Here is a 14,905-nt window from a genome sequence, read left to right on the forward strand (position 1 = left end):
CATCATTTCACAATTTGCAAAATTGTGATGTGGGTTCTTTATCAAGTTACTTGTCAACAAAACAAACAAACAAAAAAAAGCAACCAGCTGACATATTAAATAATAATGAAAAATAAGTGTCTTTGTAAAATGTATAATGCAATGGCCTTTTGCATGATACATTTGTAGCATTGCCTGTTGCTTCAACCTGCATCTTTGCTACATACCATGCAATAAGTACTCACTACCCTATTCACATAATCAGAAAATTCTTTTTACAGTAAACATTTAATATGCATAACAATGCTTTTGAGGCAAAAGCAGACTGAGCTTTTCTCGACAGTGTTATTTATTATTATTATTATTTTTAAATCATGTTTTTTCAGACAAAATATTTATATACGAATCACATACTGATTACATATGAATATTTTTCTGTCTTACCTCATCTCGAATTCATCAATGCCATCTCACAAAATTTTGAGGTACCAGTAGGTTATCATCCTATGATAACAATGCAAATACCACAAATATTTACAAGATGACATCAGCATGAGAACTGATAGAAAAAGGCTTTGATAGTTATAAAAAAATATTTTTTTGTGCAAAATTACATTTTTTGGAAGAAATCACCTATGCAGTTAAACTTAAAAAGCAAAATCTTATCTTAATATAAAATTTGATCCAAAACATTAGACCCGTTTTCTAGATACACAAAATAAAGAAATTTATATTATATACATATATACACACCACACACACAAGAATTCTTCATTTAAAGTTATAAGATTAAAATTTATATAAAAGTTTATTATTTTTAGTAACAAATATTATTAATTTTTTTTCTTTGCATAAGTTCCTCTAGGCCTATAAAATTTCTATAGAAAATAATGTATGCTGTTTCTCTCTGAAATAAATTCTGCATTTAAAAGTCTAGGAATCTGATTAATCAACAAAAATTAGACAGTTTGAAATTTTAAAAGTGGCAACAACATATTACAACCTATGTATGTAAGTTTGAATTTGAAATATGATATTTCAACATCAGCAAATCTATTTTTGGTTCAAATGCAATACTCTATCACTTTAAGAATCTGTGGAACAATTATAAGAACAAAGGTGACCGATTTTCTTTGCTAATTAAGACTGGAATTTGAAAACCTCATTTAATTCCAAAGAAGGAAGTATTGTTCTCTACCCTACTTTTTTAAAGATTCTTAAATGATAATAGATCAAATCACCAAAAAAACCGGCACTGCTTCAAGTACTCAATAACTTTCAGGGCATTGAAGAAGACCTGAAACTTTATTGAATACATTGTTTTTGGAAATGAGTTGCAACAATGTTTCAATCTCATTTTGTATTTGTTTTAATTATATGGTTGCCATTGTTAAATTTCCAAAGCTCTTATAGTAGACAATTATTTTAAATCTATGTATAATAAAGCACCGTTTATACATCTTTCATGGGATTGATGTAAAATGGCATGTAATCAAAATTTTAATGACCTTTCATTAATACAATTAAATACTAGCAATGCAAATTTATTTAATAGTTTTCACTACTAAGCAGTATTAGAATATTACTGCATAGTATTAAAAACAATAATTAAATCGTAAAATGTTCATAAAATTAAGAAAATCATACCTTAATTGCATATTTTCACTATCAATTGTACAGTTCTTATTTTAAACGATTTATGTATTAGCAGATAAGCATTTAATTAAAAAAATCGTTAATTATTGTCTGGCATGTTGATTGTTACTGATTATTAAATATAGCATTATAAATTGAATTAAGTTCATTCATGTTTTGATAAACAAAAAAAGTTTGGAATATTTTCTATCTAATCCATTATACTGTACAAGAAAGGCAGAATAACTTCACTTTTTACTTCTACATCATTGCTTGAATTTGAATCAAATAATTTGTCTTTTATTAAATTATCCGAAATGAATTCAGTAGATGCCACTTAATTTGATAATTTTGGAATTTAAGAATTTTGGTAAAAAAATCAAATATATTTTTATCCCATAAAAGCATTTATCATCAAACTATAATCTTTTTTTTTTTTAAAAAAAACCTACAATTGTTGCTTATTGACAAATTAATAAGTATTTCTTAACAGTTCCCTTATATACTGTTCGAAATTTGTATTGTCACTTTCTTTATTTAATTTCTTGAATGATGATTCATGCTTGGTTTCAAAATATCAAGTGATTGACTCATTCTGACATTTGTTTGATCATTAATGTTTAATATTTGATCATGCTCATCAAAAAAGCTCAAAATTTAAATTTTTTTTTTTTTAAAGAGCCTGTAAAATGTTTAACTGTGTTGCAACTTTTAGCAATTTAGCTATATATTTAAAACAATCCAGATTACTCTAGTCCAGATAAAAATAATTAGTCCCATCACATGGGAAAACACACCCCAGATATTTCCTTTCAAAGGGAGCAAATAATTTCACAATTATTATTAATGTTGGTTGAAAATGAAGAAATAGTTAATTATCTACATCAAAATTGATCTTAAATAATGCAGTGATCACACTAAATGAATATTTTTACGTGCACTTGAATGTAGATCGCATTAAACAGCATCCACTGTTATTCTAAAATCATATCAATATCACAGTTCAATGCTCCTTAAAAGATATATCAGCTCTTAGGAGATTTAACTTCAATAATTAAAACAGCAATAATTCTTTGCGTCACATTAAAAAAATATATACTTTGTGATAACAATGATTATAAATGTATCAGGAGAGTGCTGAAAGATGTGCAAATGATAAATGTGTAAATGGTGCTTTACTATATTACACTTTATAAATTTCCTTCTACATTTATTCTGATTATGTGATCATTGCTTATCACTGGTGGTTTAAATACCACACTATCTATTGAGCTGCAGCTAATAATTCGTTCCATGTGGCTGAAGAAACTTTTTGCATTACTTAGATGAGTTGATTCCAGTGAGCTTTTATCTTCTGTCTCAAAACTTATGTCCAGATTAGGTAAAGAGCTGCATAGTGTCTTATTTACTTTAGGTGTTCCTTCGCCAATGATCGGTGAAACTTGTGCCAAAATCAAACATGAACAATGTGTCCTAGGAGAAATGGATCCAAAGGCAGCGGCAGGTCGAAAATTATAATTAATATTCCTGTGATGGTTTGCTAAAGATTTTCTTTGTCGATTGAAATCAAAATTATGATCATCAAATGAAGCTGCACTACAATTAAGCGAATGAGATCTGTGTAAATCCTTCAGACATGACATATTTTTATCCTTTGAGGATAATGATATCTTGGAAATGTTAAAATTTTCTTCATTATAATGACTGATGGGAGTTTCTGAAAAAACTGAATCCATTCCATCATGGCCATCATTTGATTCAACAAGTTTTCGACAAGTTTTGAGAGTACTGCAGTTATGTTTGACATCTACTTTATCCCCTGTATTTTTTTCCTAAAAAATAAATTATTTTAAATTACAAAACAACTTGTTTAAATCTTTAAACACTTATTAAATTTTATTCATTTTTTTATTCATTCTTCAATTTATTTTTTCAGTTTCTAAAAAGGATGTTTGATAAATTCTATCTTTGATAAAACGCCACAGTAGAATAACTAGTAGTTCAGATTATAAATGAACTAGATATTGAACATTTTTGCAAAATATTTTCATATTTAGGTTTCAAAAAATATGAAAAAAGGAACAACATCTAATCTAAAATTATTGGAAGTGCATTTAGTTGCTAGCAGTTGATGTTACTTCAAGGGGTAGGGATGACAGAAACAAATGAGATATTAAAAGAGAAAACAAACTTGTTAGGAAATAGATGAAAAGAAGATTCATATATATGATTTTAAACATGATTAATGAATATGGTTTCAAACATGATCTATGAATGGTTTCTAAAAGGAAATTTTGACAACTGTAATTGTACTTCTTTGAAGCAGTGATAAATTTCCAACCAGGAAAATTAGGCAGCTGCCAATAGGCACTTGACTGAGAGAGGGCCACAAGCAGGTCGATTAAGAAACTTTATTTCAGTTGTAAAATAAATAAGATAATAAAAAATATTCATTCTACAAATGATAAAGTATTAAGATAATATTAACATTTTATCAAGTATAATTGGCCAGTTCTTTTATTTGCTTCATTATGTTCGTTTAGTAATTAAGATATTTATAAAAACATCTGCATGCATAGTGTTGCATATGAACATAGACATTGAGCAGTCTGGAATTATAAAATATAAAAACAAATGCATATTCATAAAACTAAAAAATATATACCAAAAACAAATCATTAATATAATAAAAATGTGCAAAAATTTGGAATTAAAGTGGCCATTTGGTTTAAAAAAGGGGCCTAATAATGTGCACTGCCTAGGATAACAACATTGTCTAAATCTGCCATTGCTCTAAAGCAGCACTTAATCAATACATACATTGTGAAACCTAAAAGAGGCTAGAGTCAAAAAATATACTCCCTAGGGAAACTGAAACAAAATATTACTATTTTCATATACAAATAAATATAGAAATTATACAATTTTTTACTGATTTTTTGGAGTCTTCAGAATAAGAAAAACAAGATGCCCTCAATCCCTTTTTTTGCAAATCAAAGAATGGTCATTATTGATGGTTCGCTAAAAAGCATTTCAGATAATGCTCATTATCTTTGATTGGATTATTATTAGTATTAACCATTAATAGGAACTGTGTTTATAATTTAATTGCATTCTAGTTTGGTTAGCTTATCCTTCAAGGGAAAATTGTGCTATATCAGTCATTCATCTTATTATTAAATGCATATTACTATATTTGAAAAAATATTTTTTAAATATTGATGTATAAAATAATAATAATAATTGATGTAAAAGATCAATACTATATAATTCAAAATATATACTTACATTCTTATTATCAGAGTTTTTTTTAGTTAATAAGGTAATTGGTCCACTAGGATGGAAGAATCGATAATACAGCAGCATACTTCCCAAACCTGGAATTATTTTTCATGGAGTAAGACAAAAATTATTCCATTTTTTTTAAATTGCTTACAAACACAAATTATTTTATTTTATTGAATTATTGATCATGTAGTATTCTTTGGTCATGAACTCTGAATCCTCCTTTTTTTAAAAAAAAGCTAGGAATTAATTTCTTTAATTTTAATTTTGCTATTAATGCTACTTTAAAATAAGAAAATTGTATTAATTTAACTTGATAAAAATATATTTTTAATCTACACATCATTATCCTTGAAGTTTATTTAACAGAAACTTTATTTAAAAAAAAAACTTTAATAGAAAGCTTGAAGGGATAATTTTATTTATTGCCGCAAGTTTGTTAAATGTCAATAATTTAAAAAAAGTCAATCATTAATAATTTTTCCAGATGAAAATGATTTAGATAAATGATTACTAACATAAATAAATGGTATTTTTTTCCTGGATCATTTTATTTCAGAAAAAAAATAAACCTTAAAATAAGATTTATTTGAAGCTCCAATATGTGCCAATCAGAAATCGATAATTTATTTAAATGAATATTCTAAAGTAATGAAAACATTTTATGCCTAATATTTCTGATTACAGCACTGCTATAGATCATATTAGTAGGTTAAATCAGTAGTCTTTGAGAATATCTCAATTTTGAATAATTCAATTTAAAATAATAATAAACTTCATTTCATTTATTTATTATTAGAAACAAATTTGTCTAATTCATAACTATTTAAATTAATGATTTTACAATAAATATACTTTAAAAAATTTATCTCAATAATAAGACATTAAAAAAATCATTACATATATCTATAGTTAGAGAGAAGATGAATATGTAAACTTGCATCTTTTAAGAAATATTTATAAGAACTGAAAGCTAGAAATAGCAAACAAAACTTTTATAATCAGTATTAATTTAAGTTGGCAGTATGAAAAAAAAAAAAAAAAATAGCTCGTCTCATCATTGTATTCAATTAAATACTTTTTATATGATTCTATAGCATTTACAAATAATCTATATACTTGAACAGAATTCAGCTTAAACATCAGAAATTTATGTATTGCAAAGTAAATACTATACTTAAAATAAACCATGTTTATTTTATGGATTCATTGAATAGCATCAGGAAAAATAGAAACATATATATATCATATTGATCTTCAGTTGATATTAAACAATGCATGAAGGAAAATATGAAATAATTAATGTACAGAAAAAATTGTAAAAACTATAACCCAATAAACTTTTACATTCATTTCAAAATATTTATAAAAATAACAAATTAATAGCATATAATTTTCCCAAAGACACTTTAAGAAATATATTGTCAGAACAAATTTAAATGCATGTATATAAGACAACAAATATAAGGGGAAAGCCAGTATTGTAAATATATCTCACTAGCATGTTTTAGCAAACATTTCTTTAATGGTTAGTGGATATTTGCAACATATTTTGGACACATTATTGGCTTTTTGTTTTATATTTTTAATTGGAATGACTCTATCAGCATGTCATAGTTTACTTTAGAGTGTCAGTCATATTGATACAACAAGCAGCTTCATTTTGTGTACAAAACTCAAACATGGAAAATATTTTTGAGATCTGGGACCTTATTTTTTCTGATGAATATTTCTTTGAAATTTGACAGTTTTGCCAGATAGGGTGTTGAGAGATATGCAAAAGAAAGAAATTTTCAATTGCAAAGAAAGAGAAAAATTCTTTTTCTTTACAATAGAAAATTTCTACTATGTTATAAAATGTAAGAAATAAAGAAATAAAAATGTATATTTAAAAAAATGAAAAATCCAAAAAAGAAGGGTTGGGGGAGAAAACAGCAAAGAATCACATTTCTGTATATAGTATCTATTTGAGCGTTCCTAGAAGATTTTCAATTGGCATATATTATTCATTAGCCAAATTTTGAAGTCAAATGTCATCACATTGGAATTATTTTGTTTTGACTTATTTTGAAGATAATAAAAAAAATTCAAAAGTAATCTCTTTTTTTTTTTTTTTTTGTATTTTACATATTTTAAAACATTTTAATTATTATATATAAAAAGGCTTTGATAATGACTTTTTAATTAAAAAAATTGAAACAAAGACTTTTTAAATATAATACTTTACAGTTATCTTAAGCTTGGAGCTTCAGCTTAATTTTAAAGAAATTCAATAAAACATATACTTTAAATTAATTTGAACAGTATTGGGAGTAAGAAATATGTGTAAAGCAAGTTAGATAATTTTTTGTGAATTAAATTTTGCTATTTTCAAACATCATTAAATGTAGGCATCCCAGTTTGGAAAAAACAAATTATTGCATAATTTTCAATGCGTACTTACCAATCATCATACCACCAGGTACTAATGAGGCTATAAAGTCTCTAAAGTGGTTTGTAGATCTTTTTGAAAGATAAAATGCAGAAATAAAACCAATGTTCTGCAGTACTGTGAAGGAGTAATACATTGCCATTCTGTATCGAGATCTGCCTTCTTTCACATTAAAATAGCAAAAGCAGTATATAACACCAACTACGCAATTATATAATCTTTCTTCCCACCAAGTTGTGCAAAAGTCTGTGTTTTGAATAAAAATCCAAATTATCATAGTTAGCCAATGAATACCTGAAAAAAATGAAGATATAATAATATAATAGAAATTGGAAAATCAAGTTATAATTTATTAAATTCACTGGAATTAATATTTTTTGAATAAGTTTAGACCATTAAAAATTCCACTAAAGATAGTATTTTCAAACTTAAATAATTTCTATGTTTCATCAATGCATGAAAATAAATGCCATAAATTAGAGATCTAGAAATGCATTAACCAAATACAGTTACTTGCATATTTATTAAAATACTTATTATAAGGATTGAAAAAATGCCACCAGTGCTTAACAGAACAATCAGCAATCATTTCTATATATCTTTATCTATAGATTTTAATTACTAGAGTAGTATCCCGATTTGAAGTCAGAAATTTAGAAAAAATTTAATTTTTAATCTAATACCATTTTTAGAATTAGACTAAAAAAATCTAAATATTTTTTTAGAAAAAAAAAATCTAAATGCTATTTTTAGAAAAATTTCAAAATTTGGAACTTTAATTAGATGTGCAAAATGACAATATCATACTCTCCAAAACATCAACGATACTCTAATGTAAGAATAGTATGAGATGATGTACAATACTGCTAAAATATTTTCATAATATTGTGAGATATTCAGAATATCAGACATAATAAAAATATTGTGCAACTTCTTCATGCTAATAATTACAGCTTAACCAAGGTGGTTTTTAAACATATCTAGATTATATAAAGGATTTTTTCCCTGTCTTGAATCAAAGATTTCCCTAACAGGTTATTAATATGTTCCAAATACTATTAGAACTACAATAAAACCATGATTAATGGAAAAACTGTAGAAATGTCTATTTATAGTTACATAATAAAAATTATTAAATTATGAATTAAATAAAAAAGTTTGTTGATATTTTTTTTTCATTGAATATTATAAAATTTCTACCATACCATGGTTTTATACATGTTTAAGAAAGATGCATTTAACAGAATAATTTTTTAAAAGGAATTTCAAAGAAAAATTTTATGTTCATAGGAATAAAATATTTAATTAATCAAATTTAAAAATAAAATCATTTAAAATATATGTAATTCTAAATGTACAAAACTAAACAGCGTTTTCAAAACAAAAAAAAAAGTTTATGAAAGAGGAAAAACTAAAAATTTTTATTAAGCATACAAAACTCTTCATAAGTAATATTGTTGCATAGAAATGAACTTGCAATAAGATGCAATTCTATAAGCAGATTTATTTTGCTGTAGTATTTAACACAGACAGCACTACAGCTGAAGACTTACTGAGCTATAGTCTTTTTATATACCTAGAATAATGTTCTAGAACACTCAACCAGGGAGAATATTTACATATATTAAATTTCAATAATTAATTAAATAATAATCTGTATATAAATTAAATAAGGAAATAAATGTAAACATAATTGTTCTTGGATTTGAACCTGAATCTTTGGCATGATAGTGCAGTGTTCTAACCATTAGGCTAACGAGTCCTTAGCTAGAATGTGACAATATAACTAGGAACTATAATAGTTGAAATTAGCTGAATTTAATAGACAAATGCATTTACAGTTTAAAAATCTATACTTTCTATTTATACTATATAATAACAACATCTTTTTTACTGTTCAAATGTAATTTTTGATTCAAAATAAAGATATAGGAAATAAAATAGATCTCTCTCTTTATACTTCACAACACTAATGAACACACTTCTTGATTAAATAATGGTATTATACATTTACATTAACATTAGCTAAATGGCATTTACTTTAGAAAATGCCATTTGTTATAGTAGAAAAATTATATTTCCTTCCAACATAAATACTAACAGATAAACAGAATAGATAACAAAAAAAAAAAAAGTGGAGAAAATTTACTATTATTTTTTAACTAAAAAAGTCTTACGAAATATTAAATTCTGTACCTATTGCAACAATCAACCAATAGCTATAAGCCACTGCAAACAAAACCATGGCAATTATCCTTGATGATACCATTCCAATTCTCCATAGTGATTGGAACAGCAATCCCCACCAAGAAAGTCTTTTCTTTTCAGGGCGAATATTACGCATAGCTTTGCTGTAAGCTGCAATGCCCCAGCTGAGGGATACTATAGAAGCAAAAGCAGAGATGCCTGAAATAGAAAATCTATCTATTCCAAATTTCCAAGAATTATTTTTATGGATTTAAGTACATTGAAATTTATTTGGTTATTAATGCTAAAAACTTTGTGTATTTTAAGAGTAAAATGAAAAAGAAAATAAAATTAAAAAAAACCCTTACTTAAATTAATATACACACAGAAATAAGAAAAATTTTAACTAAAATTTAGAATTAATTTTCATATTAAAATACAAAAAAGTATTCATCAAAGAGATTGTCTAATGATTTAAAAATATGTATAGTAAGTCTTCTTTATTTGCATTTTAGAAATAAAGAAAATATTCAATTTTTTTTCTGTAGTAATTATCATTTATAGTGGTTATAATGCTACAGGCAAATGCACATAAAATAAAAATAGTGACAAACTCAAAACATCACAAGCATAAAGGAAAAAAAAATGACTAATTTAATTAGAGAAGCACAAATAAAAGTTATACATTAAGAAACTGATTTTTCTTTTCTAGAAAATTGTTTTTATAAAAATAATGTCTATATTTGGATGTTATGTACAGAATTCAAAAATTACTAAATACAACACTTAATTTTTTTTAAATTAACTCAATGTAATCACATGGCATTTTCAAAATTTAAAAAGAAATTATTTATTCTAATTAATAAAAAGTAAAGAAAGAAAATTTATAAGTTTTTGCAAAATTATAAAATAAAATAATTAATAAAATTATATATATATATATATTTAAAAATAATAAATTAAACTGTTTTTTAAAATTACAAACCTGTCCATGGATTCCAGTCATCAGTACTAACCATGATATAAAGTTGCAAAACTAACTGAGGTGCAGATTCAGTAAAAGATTCAAATAGGCGCAACATACAAATATCACTTTGATGGTGATTAAATTTTTCTAAATTTGGAGATGATTTTGACCTTTTAATATGGAAACCTTCCAGAAATAATTCAATAAATCTGAGGAAAAAATAAGAGAAAATAATAAAACTTATATACATTTTTTATCAACATTTTGAAGTTTTAAATAATTCCAAAATAAATAAAAATGATATAGTTTGTTTTTGATTTTTAATTTATTCTTAAAATAAATTAATATAAGTCTCTCATCCATTGACTTACTAAAAACATTCTGTGAGGTTTGAGGATTAAATTATTGCATTTAAAAATTTAATTTTATCAGTGAACAAACGTGGATTTCATCTGATTTTGATATGCAATTTGAAGGCTCACATTTTGAGATGCAACTGTTTTCAACAATATATATATATATATATATATAATGTTACATTATTAAAAAATTAATTATTATTATTATACAGGTATTTTTTTTAAAAAAAACCTGAAAATATAATTTAAAATAATGAAACTGAAATCTGTAAAGTGATAATTGGTTTGTAATTGTATAACTGGTATATTGATAAATATTGCATTTAAACTTGTAATAGCATGGTAAAAAGTATTATATACTTTTCTAAAAGTTGAATCATATACCTGTGAACAAATTAATGAAAATTAAGAGTGAGAGATTCAATAAGTAGGTGAGGTAGGGTAATTGAGAACAGTGACTATTGTATGCAATAGTGATGCTTTATCCAATGGAAAACATGAGACTTGTTTGATATATTAGAGGATATTGGAAAATTCTTTCTCACTTTTTTCAGTATTATTTTCTGTCATTTATCTACTTGTAACCATATTCAGAAAAATTGAAACCAAAATTTTCCTAGGTATCATTATCTGTTTTCTATATCAGTTGCATTCCAAGTTATATATTTCTTGGACTTGTACGATTTACAAGCAAAATCACTTTTGATTTTTCTATGGAAGAACAAGTTAGCATTCTTTATTACCCAAACATATCATAGCATACATCCCATAACATTACTTCTCCACCCTTCATTTAATGAAGGGATACTAGGAGCATGCATTTGAAATAATTTGTTATATTATAGAGAGTGATGTTAAATATAGGAGTGTGGTAGCATTTTGGCATATTAATAATGTTTATAATTTTATGTCAAATCAATATGGACAATTTTCATCATGTGATTTACATATGTATTGCTTTATATGTATGAAAGTTGTTTATTAATAATGATTTAAAGATGTTTGAAATCATGTATAGAAGAAAACTGATGTTGAGGAAAAAGGAAATGGGATGCTAATAGGGATATAGGAACATTGCGATTTTAATTGTTTTCCACAAGAAATGAGGAAAAAGTGGAGAATATAGATGGAGAAAGTGGTTTATTTCAAATTATTCATTGTTAATTTTTTAAAAACAAATATGCTTGTTTTAATGAATCACATTGAAAGTGATGGAATAAATATCCTTTATTTGTATGTCTGCAGGATTGATGGAATTGAAGATAGTCAAATGGAAAGGTTTGAATAACATCAATTTGATTAACTCAAAAATTGATTTGGTGGTTAATGATACTTTGTAATTTATGACAGTCAGGTCAAAGTTATATTAGCAGATCCTATTGTTGAAATAATCTTTTGTCTGATTAAAGTTCTTTTTCAGTTTTTATAAAGACTAATTTTTCAACAAATTTGGAGACAGAATTTTTAAGAATTACTCCAAAGTAAAGAAACTGAATAGATATGACAGTTTGTATGATGGTATTTCATGACATGGAATGTATTTTTACTAAAAAACATTATTTTACAGTAATGAGAACCGAGCAGTAAAATAAATTATGAGGATATATTTCACCATTTCAAATATATTCTCATCAAATCTATTCATTAAAGTGATCAGAACATGATCATGCGTTTTCAATTATTTCTTAGTCTTAGAGTAAATAACTTATCAGTTTCTTTATACTTTATCAAGGATAATTATATTACTGTAAAGGAGTTTGTTAATAAATTAATTTGGAGAAAAATACATTGTTTTCTGAATTATTCAGAACATGGTCATATATAAATTATAGATCTATTTTTCTTCTCACATGATCTTTCAAACTGAAGAAAATGCAAAATTCAATCTCAACTACCTTTAATTTTAAGAACTTAAGTTTAAATTTAAAGAAGGATTTAAGTATGTTTTGGTATTTTAAAAAAAATACCTGAAATTTAACTTCATAGAAGCCAGCCATGTTTTTCTAAAATTTATTTTTAAGCATTAAGTTGGATAAAATAAACAATGTTTAAGAAAATAATTGAATTTTTCATAACCTTTTTTTTTTTTTAACAAAATTGTTCTAAGCCAATTTTTTTAGAGACACAAGAAATTCGTTTATTTCATCAACTAGTACAACCTGAAGGAATGAAACACTAAACCAGTCATGCATATTGTTCTACAGTATAAAATTTTAAACATTAAATTTAAAGACAAAGGAAATTTTTAAAAAATCAGTAAGTCAAAACATCAATGAAAGAGTTTAACAACATTATATTCTAACATTGTAAAGAATATTTCAATACTTCAATAAAAATCTAATTTCTAGCAGTTTAAAAACTAGGTAATTTTTAATATTGTTAAATTTTATTATACACTTGAAAACAGCATTAAAGGAAAGAGAAATTACTTTTATTTATATTCAAATCTTAATTATTGACATTAAAATTAGATTCTGCAATAGATTGTATTTTTTTTATCAAGACAACAATATTATATAAAATTCCTAAATATTCAAGCATTAAAAATTTAATATTAGAACTAGATAGTTTTTTTTTTCACTTTATGAACTTTTGAATACATTTCGGGACATATAAAATCATGTTGCAATCTTATATTTTGAACTACAATGCAAACATATTCATGAAATTGATTCTTTATCATAACGACATAAACCTTCAAATCTAAATCACTGACAGTCTGTAAATAATTGTTTACTAAAAGCCTATTATACAAAAGATCAAATTATCATTACAATCAATCTTAAGGAATAAATAATTATTAAAATAAAAATATAATTAACTAAATAATCTTTAAAATACTGTTATAATAATATTGTTATCAACAATTTAGAAAAGAATTAACTTCATCTAAATAATAATATATAATCTCTTCAGACAGTTAGCATCAATCTTTTTATAAATAATGTAATCACTCCTACTTATCAACAAAATTAGATTTTGGCACAAAGGTAGTAACATTTAAATTTTTAAAAAAAGTTATTAACCTTTATGATTTCAAATTATGAAAAACTGAGAAGCTTTCTTTCACATTTAAACATTTTCTTTTCCTTCTCTGAAAATGATATTTTAATTTTCAAAAACCTGACTCTCCAAATTTAACTAAGTTAAAAACAACGGTCTAAATTTTGATAATTCATTGATCTGATTGTTCAAACTTATAACAACATGATTGCTATCTAGGGAACATTAAAATAAAGCAAATTAATCTATTATTAGATTGCCCAATAAGTCAAATGAATGATCATCATATTCCGGTTATAGGTAAGTATTTATAAATCATCCCTCTTAATAAAACATTTTCTAGTCAGTATTTCATTTTAAATAATTTAAATTGTAAATACATATATACAAATTAAATAAATAACAAAAACTTTAAAAAAGTAAATTTTAAGCAATAATTTTACCTGTAAAAGAGTCCCAATTGAAAAATATGCATAATCCATATTAAATTAGTTGTCTTTCCATCCACAATATACCAACGAATACTAAAAATCTGCACAATAAATGATGGTAAGCACACAAGACTAGCAGTCAAGATAAGCCATAGGAAATGATTGCCCATATAATATTGGAATATGACAATCATATCTGTTAGAAATGTAAAAAAAAAAAAAATGTGTTACTTTACAACGTATGAGAAAAATAGTATTAATATAAATATATGCAAACGATATTTAAATTAACTACTCGTTCAAAAAATTCTGAATTAAAACAAATGAACATTTAAAAATACCTGTTACTATGTCAAGTAAAAAAGATCCAATAGACAAGATAATTAAAAAAAGATCCAAGGATGTAAAAGAATCCGACAGAAAAAAGCATGGTTTGTTTCTGAAACAGCACACAAAGAAACTTAAAATACGCGCCATCTTTTCCTATCCAATCAAAAATCATAATATTGGATCTATTCATTTCAGTTTAAAACGAAGTGAAATCTAACCATTGTAATAAAGACAAATAAACCCTAATATATAATTTATATTTCCCTGAAATTTCTAAAAGTAATTTTGATGGCATTTG

At 24.9% G+C, this 14,905-nt stretch overlaps 1 protein-coding gene across 1 annotated transcript; it reads right to left on the minus strand.

The window, feature by feature from the left end:
- Window positions 1-2,328: 2,328 nt before the first annotated feature.
- Window positions 2,329-14,754, minus strand: LOC129957366 (XK-related protein 6-like). The gene is made up of 7 exons (XM_056069654.1): window positions 14,619-14,754; window positions 14,290-14,473; window positions 10,503-10,693; window positions 9,527-9,736; window positions 7,343-7,624; window positions 4,903-4,991; window positions 2,329-3,446 (listed from the first exon to the last, which is right to left on the minus strand). The coding sequence occupies exons 1-7, from the start codon at window positions 14,752-14,754 to the stop codon at window positions 2,805-2,807; spliced, it is 1,734 nt and encodes a 577-aa protein (XP_055925629.1). The 3' UTR covers window positions 2,329-2,804.
- Window positions 14,755-14,905: the final 151 nt, after the last annotated feature.

This window comes from Argiope bruennichi, chromosome 11 (genome assembly GCF_947563725.1).
Source record: "Argiope bruennichi chromosome 11, qqArgBrue1.1, whole genome shotgun sequence".
Classification (NCBI taxonomy): domain Eukaryota; kingdom Metazoa; phylum Arthropoda; class Arachnida; order Araneae; family Araneidae; genus Argiope; species Argiope bruennichi.

What these genes read in the sequence shown, in the direction of transcription:
- LOC129957366 (XM_056069654.1), bottom strand. Translation starts at nt 14,754, where the DNA reads ATGGCGCGTATTTTAAGTTTCTTTGTGTGCTGTTTCAGAAACAAACCA. An exon ending in TTTACTTGACATAGTAACAG is followed by an intron (nt 14,474 to 14,618) that starts GTATTTTTAAAT and finishes CATTTCTAACAG; the next exon opens with ATATGATTGTCATATTCCAA. An exon ending in ACCTGGTGGTATGATGATTG is followed by an intron (nt 4,992 to 7,342) that starts GTAAGTACGCAT and finishes AAATAATTCCAG; the next exon opens with GTTTGGGAAGTATGCTGCTG.